Below are 21630 nucleotides of genomic sequence, written 5' to 3'. Positions count from 1 at the left end.
CAAATTTCACCTTTTTCTACTTGTGTTATCTCTAACAAGTCCTTTCCTTGGCTTTAAAGTGATCCCTCTAGGATTATATATGTGTGTGTGTGTGTGTGTGTGTGTGTGTGTGTATGAATTTTACTGTTTGGTGTTTAAAATCCTTTGTTATCTTACTTTTCTAGTGTTACTGCACTTTATTCCCTTTCATGCATATTATAGTCCATTCAAACTTGTCTTCTTACTGTTCTTACTTAAACGCTCTATCTTCAATGGTTTTTGTTTGCCTTTTAGAATCCCTATTTTCCTTAAAAACCACATCTCAATCCATCTTATACACAAAGCCCTTCCCAACTGCTAATACTTTCTTCTCCACCAAAAAACTCCTCAAAATAAAACTGAAAAACCTTTGCATTGATTTTGTGTCAAAGTACAGCACAGGTTGTTATTTAATGAGTTTTACTTTAATTCTTAAAGTTACTTTTTTATTTGCCAAAACTTATTCAAAATTAAATGTCTTTTCCCCCCCCACAGGTCCAGAAGCTTAGTCTGGTGGCAGTAAGTGAGTATGCAATTCATTCTAAATTTGCTAGCATTGTTCACTTTCTAACTGGTACAAAATATGTGTTTTGTTGAATTACATAATGAAATGAGAGATTATTTTGAAAATGAATTTGGGAAGCTGTTTTGGAAGTGAAGCAATATAGTATAATAAGATAGGATTTGGGACCCGTATTCAAGTTATTTTACTCTTGATCCTCAATTTCCTTATCAGTAAGATAATGATACTCATTTCCTTAGAAATCACTATAAATCTTTAAATTTCTATACTACTGTGAATTCTGTTATACAACCAGAAATGATACCATTCTAAAAGAAAGCATCTGACAAAATCACTCTTATTACAAAGGAGCTCATCCCAGTGATTTCAAATTTTAGGTTTTTTAGGGTTTTTTTTTTTTGCCACGGCAAATGGGGTTAAGTGGCTTGGCCAAGGCCACACAGCTAGGTAATTACAGCTAGGTAATTACTAAGTGTCTGAGACCAGATTTGAACCCAGGTACTCCTGATTCCAAGGCCGGTGCTTTATCCACTGTGCCACTTAGCCACCCCGATTTCAAATTTTAAAAGGAATAAATGAGAATTAATGGAAAGGATGATCTCAAATTTGTAATGATAGTGTCAGGAATATTAAAGCTCAAAATGAACTGGAGGTTCTTGAAAAACATCTTAGACAAAAAAAAAAGAATCAGTCTTTCAGTTAATAGTAATCAACAAATATGTATTACCTAATAACCACCTACCAGTCCTTGTGCTAAGTTCTGGAGGTTAAAAAAAAGGGCATAAAGAATTTCTACAGCAAGGAGTTTACATTCTCATGAGGGAAACAACATGCAAATAGCTAGGTAAATATAGATTATTTAGAGAATAGATTGGGATATTTAGAGTGTTCAAGGAGAACTAGCAACACCTCTGGTGTGAGGGCTTGCCAAGCCCCTTACAAGGCTGCCCCCGCAGTCAACTTTCACCTGTGACTCCAAGCAGCTGATGCCTCTGCAGATTGACTATAACAGGTTTAGGGTAACCAGTGTTTCACAAACTTGGTGAGTTAGAGTGATGTCTATGCTAAGCATGTAAAAATTTCCCCTAGTATGATGGATGGATGAGAACAGTTTGTGCCAGTGACCATGAAGGTGGAGTAAGCTTAGAGCTTGATCAGACATTAGATTTGTTAAAATCATCCACTGCACTCCAGGCCTTCACCAGCTGCCCTGACATCGATGTCACGCTCACTTCCGCGCGGTCAAGGAAGGCTCCCCGTGCGGCCGAAGACTTTGTGGTACCATGATCTATTTCAGGAAAGTTAAAATATGTGACCAGTTTCATTCTGTTTGAAGAAGTACAGCTAGATTTGAACCTGGCTTCTCTGATTTATGAGCCAGAGTTCTTTGGAGTTCCACAGGGATGTTCTTTTTTTTTTTAATTTGTTTTGTTTGTTTTTTCCAAGAAATTTTTTTATTTAATATTCTCATTTTTTTACAAATAATGTTTTTATACATTAATAAAATAATCTTGTTTAAGAGTAAATGAAATACCTCATCCCCCCAAAAATATAGACTCAGTTGAGCGATAAAATAAAGGGGAGAGAGAAAAAATTTAAAAAATAACAGTAATAATTGTAGGTATGGTCAGGTGGTGCAATGGACAGAGCACCAGCCCTGGAGCCATGAGCACCCGGGCCCACATCCGGTCCCATACACCCAACAATCACCCAGCCGTGTGACATGCAAGCCACCCCAACCCCACTGTCCTGCAAAAACCAAAAAACAAAAGAAAAAAAGGCCCAGAATAAAATAAAATAGTAATAATAATAATGATGATGATAGGGGGTGGCTGGGTGGCGGACAGAGCATTGGCCCTTGAGCCAGGAGCACCTGGGTCCAAATCCAGCCTCAGACACCCAATGATCACCCTGCTATGCGGCCCCAAGGCAGGCCACCCAGCCCCATCTGGCCTGCACCCCCCCCACCCCCAAATAATAATAATAAAAAATGTGCTTGAGTCTTTGTTCCAACACCAACAACTCTGTCGCGGGTGGATCACATTCTTTATGGTAAGTCCATCACAAAAGTCACTTCCATATTTTTCCACCCTTGCCATTGCTGATCGCAACTCCCTCCTATGTATTTCTCCACTACCGTGTACTATATTTTCTCTCTCCTTTCACTCTGACTCTGCTGTAGGATAGCTGAGTGGCGCAGCAGACAGATCCCCAGCTCTGGGGCCAAGAGGCCCTGAGCCCCCATACCACCCCTTAGGCCCAGCATCCACCTGACCCTATGGTCCCAGACAGGCCTTCCAATCCCAGCCCCTTGAAAGAAGTAAAAAAAATGTATTACATCTGACCACTCTTCCCCCATGGTCCATCCTCTCCATCACTCACATCACCCCCTTTCCCCCCTGTCCCCCCTCTTCTTACTCCAGATGCCTATACCCCCATTGAGTATATATGCTGTTTCCTCTCCTAGCCACCTCTGATGGGAGCGAAGATTTCCCTCATTCCCCTTGCCTTCCCCCCTTCCATATCATTGCAATAGCTCATTGTAATAAAGAAAAATCTTACTTTATAAAATATCTTGGCCTATTCCCCCTCTCCTTTTTCTTTCTCCCATTACATTTCCCTTTTTTCTATTGACTCCATTTTTACACCATATTTTATCTTCAAATTCAGCTTTCTCCTGTGCTTCAACTATAAAAGCTCCCTTTACCTGCTCTATTAACTGAAAAGGTTCGTATGAGTATTATCAGTGTCATTTTTCTATGCAGGAATACATGCAGTTCATCCTCATTAAGTCCCTCATATTTCCCCCCTCTCCTCCAATCTCTATGCTTCACCTGAGTCCTGTATCTGAAGATCAAACCTTCTGTTCAGCTCTGGCCATTCCAACAGGAACATTTGAAATTCCCCTGGTTCATTAAAAGTCCATCTTTTTCCCTGGAAGAGGACATTCAGCCTTGCTGGGTAGTTCATTCTTGGCTGCATTCTAAGCTCTTTTGCCTTCCGGTATATTCTATTCCAAGCCCTACAAGCTTCCAATGTAGTTGCTCCTAAGTCCTGTGTGATCCTGACTGCAGCTCCACGATATTTGAACTGTGTCCTTCTGGCTGCTTGTACTATTTTCTCTTTGACTTGGGAGTTCTGGAACTTGGCTATAATATTTCTAGGGGTTAGTTTTTTGGGGTCTCTTTCTTGGGGGGATCTCTGGATTCTCTCCGTTTCTATTTTTCCCTCTGCTTCTAGAATATCAGGGCAATTTTCCTGTAGTAATTCTTTGAAAATGATGTCAAGTCCTTTTTCCTGATCATGACTTTCAGGTATTCCAATAATTTTCAAATTATCTTTCCTAAGTCTGTTTTCCATATCAGTTGTTTCTTCAATGAGATGTTTCACATTTTCTTCTAATTTTTCATTTTTTTGGTTTTAAAGTATTGAGTCCTGGTTTCTCATAAATTCATCAATCTCCCTGAGTTCTGTTCTTTGTCTGAAGGATTTGTTTTCCTCAGAGAGTTTTCTTATCTCTTTTTCCATCTGGCCAATTTTTCTTTTTAAAGCATTCTTCTCCTCAATAACTTTTTGAACTGTTTTATCCATTTGACCTAAGCTAGTTTTCAAGATGCTATTTTCTTCAGATTTTTTTTGGATTTCCTTGACTAGGCTGCTGACTTGATTTTCATGTTTTTCCTGCATCTCTCTCATTTCTTTTCCTAGTTTTTCTTCTAACTCTCTCATTTGATTTTCAAAGCCTTTTTTTGAGCTCTGTCATAGCCTGAGCCCAATTTCTGTTTTTCTTGGAATTTTTAGATGCAGGAGCTTGTGCTTCCTCATCTTCAGACTGAGTGTTTTGATCCTTCTTGGGCTCATATGCAAAATATTTCTCAATGATGTTCATCTTGTTTCTCTGCTTGCTCATTTTCCCAGCCTTAGCCTGTTTTGGGGTGCTTCCTGAGCTTTTGGGACACTCCCACAAGGGTCTCAGTGTATGAGGCTCTGTCCTCCCTTCTGGTCTCTGAATGACCATATGCGCCCCCCTCTGCCACTGGGCTGAGGTGGGGGGGGGGGCCTAGACTGCGATCAGGATCTGAATGTGGTCAGAGTCACAGAGTCCTGTTCCAGGGGCAGAGGACAGAGCTCTGCAGTCTCTCTTTCTCTTCACTACCTTCCCTCAGCTCAATGGGCTCATGCCCTGGGGGCTGCTGCTTACCAGCTCTGCCAGCTTCTGTTTCCTGGAACTTGGCTGCAGTGTCCAAGCTGCTCTCTGTGTGCCCTGATGGCTGGGCTTCATGTGCTCACTCTAGCAGACGTCCCCTGTTGTTCCCCCACTTTGTGCCCGGTGCTCCCCGGGGTGCAGCTCCCCTGCAGCTGTGAGCCACGGCTCCCAGCGCCCTGGGTCTGCCTCTGGGAGGCTGATGTTCTTTCGCTCTGGGGGGCCACCCCTCTGGCAGGCCGCCCCCACCAACCCCCGGGGAGCCAGCCTTTCTGCTCTTTTCCAGGTTACCTTGAGTAGGAGAACTGCTTGTCTGGGTCCCTCTGTGGGTTCTGTCTCTCGAAAATTTAGAGTCCTTAGCTTTTGAGTTTTATGAGAGAGTGCCTAAGACATGATCTGTTCTTCTCATCATCTTGGCTCCACCCCCACAGGGATGTTCTTAGTGATGTCGAAGCCAATATTTTAATCATTGGTTTAGATAAAAACTTGAAGGTCATGTTTATTAGATTTTTAGAACACACAAACTTGGAATAATAGCTAACATAACAAGTCAGAGTCTGAAATGTGTTCAGCTAAATCAAGAAGATGCAGCTAAATAGAAATAAAAATAAACCCTTTATTTCGAGTTTTGAAAAATTCATTGTACAAATATAGGATGGAAGAATTTCTTTTCAAAAGATTTGGGATTTCTGTTGACTGAATTTATTCAGGAGGTATCTTATTTTGCTGGAATGACACTAGGTTTGGAATCCTAACAGCCAGTTAACTAGCCTTGTGATCTTGGGAGAGTTGTACCTTTTGTAGAACTTGAATTACATGATCTTTAGGATTATTTTCAAATCTAAAATCCTGTGAACCAGAGGTATGATAGCTGCTTTAAAAAAAAAAAGGATTGTCTTATTCTTCATTAATAGAAGTCTTATGTTTAGGAATATAATCAAAAGCAGTTTACTAGGGGTGGCTAGGTGGTGCAGTGGATAGAGCACTGGCCTTGGAGTCAGGAGTCCCTGAGTTCAAATGAGGCTTCAGTCACTTAATAATTACCTAGCCATGTGCCCTTGGGCAAGCCACTTAACCCCATTGCCTTGAAAAATCTAAAAAACAAACAAAACAGCAGTTTACTGTACTGACCTGCCTTAGAGTAAGTATGACCTGGATTAAAGTCTTGTCTTTGCTGTATACTGACTATGTTACCTATGCAAGTCTCTCAGTGTCCCAGTCAGTACAGAGGAATTGCTTATCTGCATTGATATTTTCCTCACTGGGGCTCCATATCCAGATGAAATCATGGGTTGGAACAAAAATAACAACAACAAAAGGTCATGAAGAGCCTCATCATACTTTGTGATCATTTTGGAGTATTTTTAATATTCTGTCTATATTTTAAAAGACAGTGACAGTTTCCAGAGGAGATCAGTGAGGTTGAAGATGCTATAAATAATATCATTTGAGGAATAATTGCAAGTCTTGAAGATATTTAGTCTGAAGAAGAGAAAAATAAGAAAAGAGTATAATTAAATGCAAGATTTAAAAAATGTCATTTAAAAATTGATGGTTGCTTTTTATATTTCCTTTCTTGATACTTTAGCATTCATTTTTTTAAAAAATTGAACTCCAAAATCTCTTTCTCTCCAGTCCCTTCCTTACCCATTGAGATGACAAGCAATGTGATGACAATTATGTGAAATGCTTTTTATAGTTTAAATAAATTAGAAAACTCTTTCATATAAATAGTCGATCTAAGATCCTTTTTAATATGGGAGAAGCATTAGGGTTAGTGTGTTGCTTTTTCCCCTATTTTACATTATTTTCTTGTTCATTTCCCTCCCCACTCTCCTGTTATGGGGAATCCTGAAACATATCTTTTTGTTGTTGTTACTGAAATTGAGTTACCATCCTACCAGCCTAGTTTGATGGCTAAATAGCCTGGAAATTTGAACCAGTTCGTACCTCTTCAGGCAGTCAGGGCCTTTGTTTAGTAAAGGTAATAAATTAGCTTTAACTCTGTTATAATTCAGGACCCTAAAACTAAAGTCTCAGCCACCCAGGTAACAAGGATTGTAGGTGTTTGTCCCCATACCCAGTGAAACATTCTAGTTAGAATATTTTCTTATTTTATATTAACACCTAGGGAAAAAAAATTAACTCTTTTCTTCTTCCCTCCTAGGCAATTCTGTACCTCAGGATATCACTTGTTTGGCAGCTGATGGGAGGTTGGTCTTTGCTGCATATGGGAATGTTTTTTCTGCATTTTCCCGAAACAAAGAGGTCTGATCACTTATGGAAATATTTTAATTTGTCTATTTCAAATGCTGAATTTTAACGAAGAAAACAATGAATGCAATGATGAATGCAACTTGTTTCTTCTGTCAGTTTCTCAAAAATCTTGCTATTTTTGCACTGTGGTGGACCTGTAAGGAAGTTAAATTAATAATCATTCCTCATAGACAGATCATATCCCATTTCAAAATATTGTGTTACTCACTTCACTAGTTGTCTAACATGGAAAAGAGTGTCTTAGCTATATAATATGATATAATGAGAAAAAAGAAGTGGCAGTGTTGATTGCCCTGGCAACTTTATGCTTCATCCATTTTGGACTGTGTTTTTGACAAGGTTCTCATTGTTACACTAGGCATATCTTTATTTTGTTTTATTTTTTTTGCAAGGCAGTGGGGTTAAGTGACTTGCCCAAGGTCACACAGCTTAGGTAATAATTAAGTGTCTGAGGCCACATTTGAACTCAGGTCCTTCTTAATCCAGGGCTGGTGCTCTATCCACTGCCCCACTAGGCATATCTGTAAAGGAATCTTTTCTCTCCAACCCAAATGCCTTAGAGTCTATATAGTTTATGATTCTCTGTATGAACATGTCATATCATCCTACTAAAGTCTATAATTTCTATGAACAGCTATAGTTTACCTAATGTTGTAAATCAACTATAATTAGGTCCTTGGTAAGTTTTTGTGAATTTCTCACATTTTAATGTGTTTCTAGAGCAGAACTAAAATCAGAATCTGGTTACCATTCAAGCTTCTTTTATGATAAAGGATTTTTTTACCTTATTGCTTCTCGGACCCTTTTGGCAGTCTATGGACGACCTTTACTCAAAATAATGTTTTTAAATGCATAAAATGAAATGTATAGGATTAAGAGGGAAACTAATTACATTCAAATAGTTATCATTTTTTTTTGTTGTTGTTTTTGCAAGGTCACAGAGCTAGTAAGTATCAAGTGTCTAAAACAGAATTTGATCTTAGATCCTCCTGACTCCAAGGATGGTGCTCTGTCCACTGCATTACTTAATTGCTCCCAATTTTTTTTTTTTTAAAAATGATGTAATAAGAAAAGAGAATTATATCAAATTCACTGACCCCTGTTAAGAACCCCTGTTGTAAGATCCACCCAGTTTGTCACTAGACTTATACCTGAAACATTTTCACTTTGATAAGATCTGTCCAGTAATTTGCTCTTTGCTTCTTTCTTGGTTTTCTTCCTTCTGACCATTTATTTCTTCTGAGTGTATCATCATTCATATAATGTCTTTCACCTGTTGGTGTACCCCCAAGATTGCCCTGAACTTACTTTAATGTATTCTGTCTTTTGAAGACCCTATCAGCTTATATATCAGTAAACAAGAATCATCTCTGTGTTAATTACTTCCAGATATATATGTAATCAGTCTTAGTCTTTCTCCTAACCTACAGTCCTTCATCATGAACTGTCTTTTGGACATTTTGAACTGGATGTCTAGTAGGCATCTCAAACTCAGTGTAGCTCATTGTCTTTCCCCCAAAACCAACCTTTTTACACATTTCCCATTCTCTGTTGAGAGCATCACCATTCTTTGAATATCTCAAGTTTACAACTTTGTTACCATTCTCAACTTCTCACATTAACTAACCTCACATATCCAGTCAGTTGCCAAGTCTTGTTGTTTCTTCTTCCATGTCATCCATCCCCTTCTCTTTTTAGTAACATAGCTGCCATTCTGATTCAATAATGTACCTGCAATAATGCAATAGTTTCCTAATTGCTTTATTTTGTAAATATCTGTAGATGTGTATATTGTTTGGTTTGTATTGTAAACTTATTGAAGGCAAAGACTGATTCATTTTGGCTTTGCATCGTTTAATTGATTAACATAATTTTTGAAAATTCAAGATCACTTCTGTGGTACATGATGCATGCAAAGAGAATTTTAAGGCAAGGCTCTCCCTGGACATTTGTTATTACTATAAAAAATGTAATTTTATATATAAAATTTAACTATTGTGGTTTTTATATTTTCTAACATTTTCAAAATTAGTATAGCTAATGGTAACAATTTGAATTTTTAATGTTTTAGGTAGCAAACACTTTCAAGGGTCACAGTGCAGAAATTCATCTCCTACAACCCTTTGGGGATCATATCATCTCTATTGATACAGACAGTATTCTCATTATTTGGCATATATATTCAGGAGGTAAGAATGAATTATTCAATTTTTATTTAACTTGGGATGGGAGAAAATAATTCTTTAGGTGGTTAACCTTTCTTTACATTGATTAAATTTCCATGTAGCACCTAGAAATCATTAATTTGATAGTTTCTCTGATTTTTTTTGTATATTACTGGTTTTATAGGAATATAACAGTTATTGACATTCTCTGAATTTAGTAAATTGTTGCATTTTATATTTAATTTGTGGGGTAACTATGTTTGGTTTCTCATCCCTACATAGTTCTGTAATGACAATCTTTTTTTAAATTTATGTAACTAACGATTTCTACCATAGGAGACTTTGGAAATAAACTCTGAGTGTTATATATACTATAGTGAAGTATTTAGCCATAATTTTTATACGACAGCAAAAATGTTCTGGTTCAAATTTACATTCATTTCCATTGATAGCTTATATTTGACAGTAGCACCAAGGGATATTTGTGGAAGTAAAGAGTCAGATCAAGCTCAGAAAGTTGTTTAGAGACCAGAACATCCCTAAACTTCCCTTAATGTCACATAGGTCCATCATTCTTAAAATTTGCCTTGCTTTACCTAGAACTTTTAAGATTTCACATTGTACCTCCTCTTGGAATAATGAGTTTACAGTCATTGTGTAAAGTAATTTGTTTTAAAGTTCAAGATAGTTATCTATTCTATTTCACTTGATGATCTCATCACCTACAGTTGATTCAATATCGTATTGTAATATATTAAATACAGAGTGGGAAAGCCATCCCACACAACAAATACTATATTTTAAAAAGCAAAAACAGTTTAAAGAGGAAAAATTCCACATGATTGTCGAATGCATTGTAAGAGTCTAAAAGTATGTGCAATGTGCAGCATGAATAGGCCTATTACCTTTGACTTTGCTTTTTAATCCCTGTCTGAAATTCTTTTCTTCATCTGTATCTCCTGTTTCCTTTTAGATCCAATCATACCTTGGATCCCTATGATTACCTTTTTTTTTTTTTTGGCAAGGCAGTGGAGTTAAGTGATTTGCCCAAGGTCACACACTAGGTAATTAAGTATCTGAGGTCGAATTTGAAGTCAGGTCCTCCTGACTCTGGGGCCGGTGCTCTATTGCACCCACCTAACTGTCCCTACCCGTATGGTTATTTTTAATCCCACTTGATTATCTTTAATTTATCCTGTCTGTTCATGGCTATTTGCATATTTTCTCCCCTACCAAATCAAGTTCCTAAAGTGTAGGGTCTGGTTGGTTGTTTTGGGAGGGATTTGTGTTTTTGTAGTTTTTTTGTATCTTTAGCTATTAAATCAAAAAATCCATGTTGATTTGACTTTCATTAATTTAATATATTATTATCTTTAATATCTCAGCATCATGTATGCTTAGAGAATCCATTATGTAGTTTCTTCTAAGTAATAAAAGTGTAAAGATGGAATAGTGAAATCAGGTTTGCTTCTATGTTTAGGGAAGTATTTCCTTTTTCATAATCTCTTTTCTATTTCCTATCTCTAAATCAGTTCTTATTTATGTCAGTTTTTTCTCAATTTTTTCCTTTTTTTTTATTTCTTCCCCTAATTTTGGTATTTATTGCTTCCATCTTACTTGTGTTTACCCTTTCATAGATCTCTGTAAGAGGTTAGTACTAGGTATTGGAAGAAATACTGAATCTTGGCTGAAATTATTTTACCCTGTCCTTAAACTGCCCCTCTATTTGCAGAAAAGTATCTACAATTGACCTTTGATAAGGCTGTTTTTAAAATTTCTACCATTTTGCATCCAAGTACCTACTTGAACAAAATTCTCCTTGGGAGTGAACAAGGAAGCCTGCAATTGTGGAATATTAAATCCAAGTAAGAATATTTCTTATTGTTTCAAGCATATTGCCACCTTTTAACTTGTCCTCCACTCATTTAGCAACCAATCCTCCAAAACAATAACTAATTGTGGTAAAATCTTATTTGGTAAAAAATTTGGTTTATTTGGTAAAATCTAGACAGACCTGTCTTGTTAATTTTCTAATGAAAAAATATTTTGAAGTTCCTTTGTAAATGCCATAAAACTGACCTTGATTTGTTTTTATGTTTCTGTAGTCAGGTGTGAAATACAGATGTAACTTTTCTAGTCTGAATGAACTTTGAATAAACTAAAAAAGAAAAATGGGTATGAATATGGGAAGTGTTAGATCAGATCTTTCCTCAGTAATAGTAACAAGGCTCATATTGCTTCAATGTTTTGAGACATTTTTAAGAACACAATAGTTATTTTAATGCATATATTTCTTACAATGCATATATTTAATTTTAATGCATATCTTTCTTATTAAAGATTGGTAATAAAGAGAAGGAAAGTGTCCTCTCAAGGTTCCTTGAACATTTCAGTGACTTCAAAATCTTTCCCTTAAAGCTCTTCTTAATTCTAAGAAGAATTAACAGTGATTGTAAATTAAATATTCAATGCTTTAGCATAGCTAGCATATTAATTTTAGTTTGGGTTTTATTAGTTAATGAATGTATATGTTAATATGTTAAAACTCCTTATATAAATGATATGCATAATATACTTCTTTTTGTATACCTAGATGTAGCATGCTTTCACTATTTTGGATGATCCCGGAGGCGTGCAGTTATATTTTTAATTTCATAACACATTTTTGTTTGTGCCTATGGTTTATTTCATGCCAAATTCTAGAAAAAGTATATGATACAGTCTCTACCAAGAGCATTTTTCCTATGAGGAAATATAATCTGCTTTAATGATCCATCTCATTATGTCTCCTAATAGTCTCCATGACTATTAGGAAGCTAAAAGTGGAAAAAAGTTTCAAATTATATTCTAAAAAAAAAGTTCTTTATTTGAATATATAATTAAAACAATTATGCTTCTTGCTTTGCCCAGCTTCTAAATTAAATAAGCATTTATTCAGTAATGCAAATTTATTGACTTATTGAGTACTTAACTAGGTGTAAGTCACTGTGCTAGACCTTAACTTCTGATTTTCAGAAAAGCATGCTTCTATGTTTCTAAGCATTTGATTCTTGCACTTCAAAATAGTTTCTTAAGTAGTTTTTTTTCCTCCATATAGCAAACTTCTGTATACATTTCCAGGATGGAATCTTTCAGTGACAGCTCTCCAACAGGTTAGTATTTTTACTTTTTCTTTAAAAAAGTATTAAATAAGTGCTTTTTGGTAATTTTGAGAAGTACTTCTATTTTAAGGTAGTTCGAAGTTTAATTTTGTTATAAGTAATGGTTTGATGAATTAGAGGAGAGGAGATGGTTATATTTAGAATGAATGTAATTTTAAAATAAAAGCTATTTAAATTCAGATTTTTTTTGTAAAGAGAAAATTCCTAGTTATTAGAAGCATTTGAGGAAAAATTTGAGAACAGTGTTGATGTTTGAGAAAAGTTAATACCAGAACAAAAATAATGATGTTGAATGTTGACTGATTGTTTGGAATCATGTGATCTAACTCTCCATCCAGTTTAAAGTGACCCTGGAAAGAACTGTTTTCCTTTATTTTGATAAACTTGAAACAGATGAATTTTGGAATATTTCCTATAGAAATGAGATGAAGTTTTGTCTGGCCCAACTCTAGTAACTGACTTTGTTTTGTACACATTTATACCCAGATACTGGATATGTGTTTCTCTGTAGATCTATTGCCTGTAATTGTTTACATATATTTGCCTAGAGAGAAGCACATTATAGACAAACTCACAATTTGGGGATTAGGCTAGAATCACCTTTAAGGTTCCTCTTAGCTTTCTAACTTTTTTTGGTTAGTTACCCCCAGACAGGATATTACTAAATCTTTTGATAACCTGGGGGGTGTGGTGGGAAATAACAAGGCGATACTGTTATTTGGATTAAAAAAATGAATCATTTGGGGGGGGCTAATTTTTTTCAGGCACCTGCAGTGGATGTTATTGCAGTTGGACTTGTGTCTGGTCAAATTATTATCCACAATATTAAGTTTGATGAAACACTGATGAAGTTTCGCCAGGATTGGGGTCCTGTCACTTCAATTTCTTTCCGCACAGGTATATTTTATTCTGTATAGAATGAAGTTCTTGTACAAATTTGATGATAATGTCAACTGTCAGATATTTTCTAAATGATTTTTTTACAATCTTTTTTGAGTCCTGTATTATATATAAGTTTACAAAAGAGTGATCATCATATATAAAGCTATCAGTTTTTGAGTTTTACCTTCTCTGTCAAATATCCACTTGCAGTTTATTTCTGCTAACAATTGAATTTTTTGAGGAGGTGGATGTTTTGTATATTTTAATTATCTCTAAGGAGTTTATAATTAGATATAGAATACTTAATTGTATTTTTTTTATTTTGATTTCAAATATAGATGGACATCCAGTAATGGCATCTGGTAGCCCACTGGGTCATATCAGTCTCTGGGACCTAGAAGAGAGAAAACTAATCAGTCAAATGAGAAATGCCCACTCTACAGCAATTGCTGGTCTGACATTTCTCCATGGAGAGCCGCTTCTTCTTACTAATGGTGCTGATAATGCTCTGAGGGTAAGATCTCTTTTTGTGACATATTAAAAACTGATTAACTCAACCCTATTCTTTCTTTATGATGTTGACTTGAATATTAGGGGCCATATGGTATATTTTGCTCCAGAGAATCCTCAGGAACAAACAAATACAGATAGAACAGGAAATGCTGCTACTGTTGACTATAGAGAAGTTAAACACATTGAATGTTATTCAAAAATGATCCAAAAAGATCTGAATAGGCCAGATCATTGGTTGATTCTAAGATTAAATTGAATGGTAATAAATGTAAATTTTTACATTTGGATTAAATTTTTTTGACAAGTACAAGTCATGATTGAAAAGTAATATATCTGAAAAAGATCTAGCCATTTTAGTGTATTATAAGCTCAGTACTTGTCAACAGTATGCTATAGTAGCTAACAAAACCAAGGTTGTCTTAACCTACATTAAGAGAGGCATAACTTCTCTGAGTGGGGAATCTATGTAAAGAGCTCTTGGAATTGGAGTTAGAGAAAACTGAGGTTGAATCTGCCATTAAATACCTTTCTGACCTTCAGCAAATTACTTAATCTTCTTTATGTCTAATATTGAGGAAGAGCTAGAAAAAAATTTAAGGTTCCTTCCAATTTTTAAAACTATAATTTATAAACTTCATAAGTATGAAAAGGAAGAGTTCTGTTTAGGTAGGAATTATCTGGAAAAGATTTAGGACGTATTAATTAACTGAGCTCAAAGTGAGACAACAGTGATTACAGTTAAGAAAGTTAATGAGAGCATTGGCTGTATTTCTGTTCTATTCTGGTCAGTCATTATATGAATTATTAAGAATAATTCTGGGTAACATTTATTTTTCTTTTTTTTTTTTTAATTTAATTTTACTTTTTTTGTTACATTTTAAAGACCAAACTGTTTCCTTCCTTCCCTTCCTATCCCATAGTAGAGAAGGAACCTTTTGACCAGATATATCTGGGCATGTGTGTGTTTGCTGTGCATATGCATATTTTTGCATACTTCTATTTATCAGTTCTTTCTCTGAAGATGGATAGCATCTTTCTTCATATGTTCTTTGTAGCTGATTTGAATATTTAATATCAAAATAGCATAGAATAGAATGTAGATTTTCTTTGACCAGTACTGCTGTATCCTTATCCAATTTTCTCTTGGTTCTGTTTATTTCATGCAAATCTTTCCCCTGCACCAAATAGCTTCCGCTATTGGGGAAGATCAGAGGACAACTACAGTAGCTCCAGTATTAATGAAGTAGCTGGGCTAAAGCTAGAAAAAAACTCAGCTCTGGCTCTCTCTGGTCACAGTAGGAAAGTCAGATGATGTAAATGCCAAAAATGCATAAGAACCTGAAATGTAAGAGCTATGATCAAAGAAATGTTTCATTCAAAATTGGGCACGACAAAAAACAAAAATGGTATGGACTTAGCAAAAGCAGAAAAGATGGGGGCAGCTAGGTGGCACAGTGGATAGAGCACTGGCTCTGGAGTCAGGAGGACCTGAGTCTCAGACACTTAATAATTACCCAGCTATGCGCAAGTCACTTAACCCCATTGCCTTGCAAAACCAAAAGCAAGATAAAAAATTCATTAAGAAAAAAAATGAAAAGGGGGGCAGCTAGGTGGTGTAGTGGGTAAAGCACTGGCCTTGGAGTCAGGAGAACCTGGGTTCAAATCTGGTCTCAGACACTTAATAATTACCTAGCTGTGTGGCCTTGGGCAAGCCACTTAACCCCATTTGCCTTACAAAAAAACCTAAAAAGAAAAAAAAGAAAAAAAAAGAAAAGATGAAGAAGAGGGGGCAGAAGTAAATAGAAGGTCTATACAAGATAGATCTTAACCAGTAACCAAGATGGTATCGTTGCTGATCTAGAACCAGACATCTTTGCCTGTGAAAGATGATAGGACATAGAAAGCCTTGCTAAGAACAAGACTTCTGGAGGTGATGGAATTCCAGCTGAACTATTTAAAATTCTGAAAGATGATAGTGGTTAAGTGCTCAGTATGCCAAAGAACATTGCCAAAGAATGATTAAATTACTCATTTCACATGCCAGCAAGGTTTTGTTTTAAGATTCTACAAGCTAGACTGTAACATTAAATTGAATATTCCCAGAGCAGCAGGTTTGAGGAGGAAGAAGAAAGTCTCCTTCATTGACTATACTAAAGCTGTGGGAATCACAGCAAATGTGGCAAGTCCTGAAAGAAATGGGAGTATCAGATCATCTTTCTTGTCTCTTAGAGCACAACAGGGCTGCATATTGTCACTTTAACTAATTTGCCAATAAGATGATGTAAAATGTCAAATTGGATGGAATTGCCAGGAGAAATATCAAGAATTTCAGATATGCAGATGATATCACTTTGAAGGCAGAACGTGAAAAATTAAGAAGCCTTTTGATGAGTGTGAAAGAGGAAGAGTGTAAAAGCTGGCTTGAAGCTTAACATCACAAAAACTAAGATTTTGCTTCTGGTCCCATCACTTACTGGAAAATAGAAGGAGAAGAAATGGAAGCAATGTCAGATTTTATCCTCTTGGGCGGAATCGATACTTTCTAATTGTGGTGCTGGAGAAGACTTTTGAGAGCAAGGAGATCAAGTCAGTTAATACTTAAAGAAATTAATTTAGATTAGTTACTGGAAAGTCAGATACTAAAGCCAAAACTTAAATACTTTGAACATTTTAACCACATTATGAGAAGATGGGACTCATTGGAAAAGATCCTGATGACTGGGAAAAATTGAAGGCAATAGCAGAGGATGAGTTGAATAGTTAGTGTCTTAGAGGCAACTAGCATGAATTTGGACAAACTGTAGGAATTTGGGGAAGATAGAAGATTCTGGCATGCTCTGGTCTGTGGACTAATGATGTGGACTGAACAATAGCAGACTAGAGAACTAGAGGGCAGAGGAGAGTAATCAGACTGTTTAAGGGAATTAAGTCTTTGCCATATGAAGTTAATTTAAAGATCTGGAGGTATTTATTTTAGAGAAGGAGACTGGGGACATGATTTCTGTCTTCTTCAAGTATTGAAGGTCTGTCATGCCCGAGATTGACTTGTTCTGTTTTACTCAAAAGAGCATCAGCAGGAGCAATGAATGGAATTTGCAAAGAGGAAAATACAGATTTGATGTTGGGAAGTACTTTCCAACAATCAGAGCTATTTCAAGTGGAATGGGTTCAGATAAAAGTTAGATTACTGATTTTCAGTCATGTTTTAGAAGTGGTTGGGTTGGACAAAGAGATCTCCTTTCACTCTAGAAATTCTGTGATACCACTCTCTAGTGAGCATTTTGCAATCTCAATTTGTAGTTCCTGATCTTTCAGAAGTGATGATTTTTTTTTTTTTTTTTTTTTTTTACAGATTTGGATATTTGATGGTACTGGAGGTGAAGGTCGGCTTTTGAAATCCAGAATGGGTCATAGTGCTCCTGTAACTAAAATTAGATACTATGGACAAAACGGACAGCAAATTCTTAGTGCAAGTAAGAGTATTTTATAATTAATTCTTCATTCAATTTAGAACTTAATAAATATCGAAGCAGTTATCCTGTGTCCTATACAGTGTTTAAGCCTTTTTTTTTAAGACTTACTTTTGGCCACCTTAATGATAATTTCAATAATTTTCTCTACCTCACCTGTTTCATTTGCCTCTCAAGATTAAGTTATTAATTTGAACTTCTAGTGATGAGGATTTTAAACATTAGATTCAAATTGTACTGAAAATTCTTAATTCATACTCTTTAAACATTACCCTTGTCCTTTAACATTCTGTCGTGCTATAGTTTAATGTTTTTATGATATATTTATTAGACTACTTTCTCCTAAAATGGTACATATTTGGGGGTTGAGGTTTAGTTGACTTGATCATGATCAGGTTTTTTTAATTCAAGTTGCTATCATTTGTACAAAGCTTGACTTTTTTGTGTTCTATTAGGTCATGATGGTACTTTGCAGTCATTTTCTACAGTTCATGAAAAATACAACAAGAATTTGGGACATGGTAAGTTAATAACAAGGTTAAAGTTGGTCTTGAATCTAAAGTCTTATTTTGCTATCTTTCTGAAGTATCCATTCCCATGGGACATTAGAAAGTATATTTTATCCTCTATTTCATTCAATCAGTAAACATTTTTAAGCATCTAGTATGTACCTGAGGATACAAAGCATATAAAAGGGATATAAAAAGAATTAATAAAGAGTCTCTTCCCTCAGTGAACTCACAACCTAATGAGTCAACAAAAACAAATATGTACAAGTAAACTATATAGAGAATAAATAGGAAGTAATTAAAAGGGGGAAGGCATATGATGAGGTGACCTTATTCCTCCATCCTATTTCCTCCAAAAGATTGTCTATTCTGATGAAACCCTTCCTTAAACATTTCATCTCTGCTATAACTGTTGCTCTGCCCTTTGTAGCAAAACTCATTGTAAAAACCTGTTGTCTACCATAGGTGCCTCCACTTTCTTCTATCTCATTTTCTTTTTGACCTCTTATACTCTTAACTTCCAACCTTTTTATTCCAGTGAAACTGCTCTTCAAAGTTACTAGTTATCGCCCAATTGCCAAATCCAGTGGCCTTTTCTTTCTCATTCTCCTTGACCTCTCTTAGTTTTTGACACTATTCATCATTCTCTTAGTTTATTCTGTTCTCTTTAGGTTTTTGGGAAACTACTCTTTCCTTGTTTTTCTCCTACTTATCTGACCTTTTCTTCTTTGTCTCCTTTGCTGGATCCTCTTCTAGATCATGACTTCTCACCACAGATTTCCCCCAGGATTTTGTTCTAGTGCTTCTTTTCTCCTTCTCCTTCTGTTCACTTAATGTTCTCATCAGCTCTTATAGATTTAATTACCTTTTTTATTAAAAATGATTCTCAAATCTACGTTTATTGCGCCAATCTTTCCTTAACTCTAATCTCACATCTTCAATTACCTTTCAGACATCTCAAACTGCATGGCCAGTAGATATCTTATATCTACTATGTACAAAACAAAAATTAAAACTTTCCTTCCAAATCCTCTCCTTTTCTTCCTTTTCCATTGCTGTAGCTCAGTCCCTCAGGCTCACAATCTAGCAGTTCTCCTTGATCGCTTACTCTCAACAACCTTTCAACTCCCCCCCCCCACACACACACAGTTGATGCCAAGACCTGCTGATTTTATCTTTCCATTATCTCTTTTATCTACTCTTTTCTCTCTGACATTGTCACCTCTCTAGGGTAGACTTTACCTCACACCTTGATTACACACTAAACTCCTATTAGGTCTACCTGTTCCATGTCTCTCCCCACTCCAATCAATCCATTCTCCATTTAGCTACTAAAGTGATTTTCCTAAAATGCAGATCTGATCATGCTGACCCCATACTCAGTAAACTACATTGGCTTCTTATTGCCTCCAGGAGCAAATCTAAACATGCCCCATTTGTCATTCAAATTCCTTTATAACCTGACCCCTTTCTACCTTTTCAGTCTTCCATCTTACTCCCCAATAAATATCTTTTATCTAATAACACCACCTTCTTGGCCCTTCTACCAAAAATACATTCATCTTCCAGCTCTGGTATTTTCTCTGGTAGTCCCTGTGCCCAGAATGCTCATCCTCCTCTGCTCTAACTACTGATCTGTCTAATTTCCATTAAGTCGCAATTAGTCTATACATCCCACTTTCTATATGAAGTTGTTCTTATCCCCCTCTGTGTTCCAATGATTTAGCTCTTTTAATTATTTTCTATTTATCCTGTTTATAGTTTGCTTTATAAGTATATTTGTTTGTATGCTGTCTCCCCCATTAGATTGTAAGCTCCCTGAGGGCATGAACTGTCTTTTGACTTAGCATGGCACAGAATAGGCATTTAATAAAAGTTTACTGATTGAATTGTACAAAGTAAAAGATGGTATTTTAGTTGGAACTTTTTTTATGTAGTCAGGGAGGTCCATAATTGGAGTAGAAGCAGGGAGATTTGGGGTGACCAAAGAGAATTTCTGGAGCCAAGAGATAGTTTTATCTGGTCCCTGGAACAACCAGGAGACCAGTATTAGTAGATTGAAGATTATGTGTTGGGGAGTAAAATGTAAGATGACTGGAAAGTTGGGAGGGAGCAGGATTATGAAGGACTCTGAATGATGAACATAGAATTTTTTTTTTATATTGATCCAGTGGTTATAGGGAGCCACTGATGTTTGAGGAAAGGAGTGATATAGTTAAACCTGTACTCTAATTTCATAGGCTTTGTCTCTTCTATTACTTAATGAAATAGGTATTCTGATATAGCATATTTGGTATGGCAGGGAATGAGGTAAGGTGCGGGGGGGGTCCCTGAGATCAGGGTCATAGAATTTCATTGTTGGACATTATAAAGCATCTGGCCAATCCTGTCATTTTGGAAATTAGAAAATTTTAGAGACATGAAGTGACTGACTTGAGGTTGCACACCTAGTTAGCTCATAGACTGAAGAAGCCACAGGCTCATATGTTCGAATAAGTCCTATGACGTTTCCATAATACCATTTTAAGGAAAATGCTTTTAAATCTTAAGGCATTATTTAAAGGTGAGTCAGTATTTCTATAGGAATACATTTAAGTTGACATGAGCCAAAATGTCAATGTTGATAATTATTTTGTTCCTTGTTTGTCACATAAAAGGAAATTTACTGTATTGTAAAAGACATACTGTTAAAAGTAGTGAAATTAAATGTCTTTATGCAAGTTTTATTGAAATATTCTTTGTTTTTCTTTTGTTATTTTCCAGGCATGATAAACAAAAAGCATGCTAAACGTAAAGGCTTTAAGAATTGTGAATCAATGAGACTTCCACCCATAACAATATTTGTAGCAGGTAACTTTAATGTTCTAGTTGAAAAATTTCAACTTCATTTTCATTCATAGTCGACTTCTTTTCCATCCCATTTTTTCTACTCACGCACCCTCTCTGCCTGGAAAACTCCAGTGGAACACATACACATTTTTCTCTGGCAATTAAAATCTTGCAGTTTGACACCTACCCACTTTTCTGGTCTTTTTTGTGCATTGTTCCATTTTTGTGAACTCTGTGGTCCAGCCAAATTGACCATCTTATCCTTGACATCTTACTCATGACACATTTTCTTCCATCTTACATGTTGTGCATCTGCTACCCTCCATACCTAGAATTCAAATCCCCATTTTACATGAAGCCCTTCCCATTGTACCCAAAATGCTAAAGCTTTTGCACCAAAGCTTAACCCTATATTTATTTTTTTTGGTATTTCTCTAAATCCATGTTGTATTCTCCTTAGAGAATGTAGGCTCCTTAAGAGTTTGTTTGTCTTTGTTGCCCCAGAAACTAGCACAAAACCTAGCCCATATAAATCCTTTTAATACTGCTGGTTTGCTTGACTAGTTGAAGGAACCTGAGCTAGTCACATAGTAAAAGTAAACAATAAAATGGACAGCTATAAAGAGATCCAGGACAGATTCTAGAAGATATACAAAAGTCATGGATAAGAATTGAACAAGATGAGATGAATTTTTTCCATAAAAATAACTACATTAAAAAGATAAGCAATCTGTCCAACTTTTTTTTTTTTGTCCAACTATTGATAGGATCAAATGCTTTTAAAAATCTTAAATAGAAAGCATTAATAAGATGTCACTGTTGCACAAAACAATTGATCTTCATTTTCTTATAGGATGTTTGGATTACATGAATAATTGTTTGAAATTACTTAAAATGATATAAAAAAGTGTAATATGTTCCCTATATTCCTATTTTCTCCTTAGGAATTCCTTGATATATTAATTCAACCTGATAATTATCTTTAAAAAAAAACAAAAGAAAATGAAACCCCATTTTGAAAGCTTATTTTATTTATCACTGAAAAAATCAGCAAAATACTTAATTTAAATGAAGGCATA

General features: G+C 35.7%; 1 protein-coding gene across 2 annotated transcripts in view; it reads left to right on the top strand.

The window, feature by feature from the left end:
• Nucleotides 1-21630, top strand: part of WDR36 (WD repeat domain 36) — a 49778-nt gene that overhangs the window by 1527 nt on the left and 26621 nt on the right. For both annotated transcript variants that reach the window (XM_074207174.1, XM_074207173.1), the window contains exons 2-11: nucleotides 514-541; nucleotides 6913-7013; nucleotides 9094-9211; nucleotides 10920-11052; nucleotides 12285-12339; nucleotides 13113-13245; nucleotides 13569-13744; nucleotides 17096-17216; nucleotides 17669-17734; nucleotides 20486-20572. In XM_074207174.1, coding sequence (XP_074063275.1) covers nucleotides 514-541; nucleotides 6913-7013; nucleotides 9094-9211; nucleotides 10920-11052; nucleotides 12285-12339; nucleotides 13113-13245; nucleotides 13569-13744; nucleotides 17096-17216; nucleotides 17669-17734; nucleotides 20486-20572 — 1018 coding nt within the window. The remainder of the gene's footprint in view (nucleotides 1-513; nucleotides 542-6912; nucleotides 7014-9093; nucleotides 9212-10919; nucleotides 11053-12284; nucleotides 12340-13112; nucleotides 13246-13568; nucleotides 13745-17095; nucleotides 17217-17668; nucleotides 17735-20485; nucleotides 20573-21630) is intronic.

This window comes from Macrotis lagotis, chromosome X (assembly GCF_037893015.1).
Source record: "Macrotis lagotis isolate mMagLag1 chromosome X, bilby.v1.9.chrom.fasta, whole genome shotgun sequence".
NCBI lineage: Eukaryota > Metazoa > Chordata > Mammalia > Peramelemorphia > Peramelidae > Macrotis > Macrotis lagotis.
The sequence above is the reverse complement of the archived record's forward strand: the minus strand, read 5'-3'. Positions and strand labels throughout refer to the sequence as shown.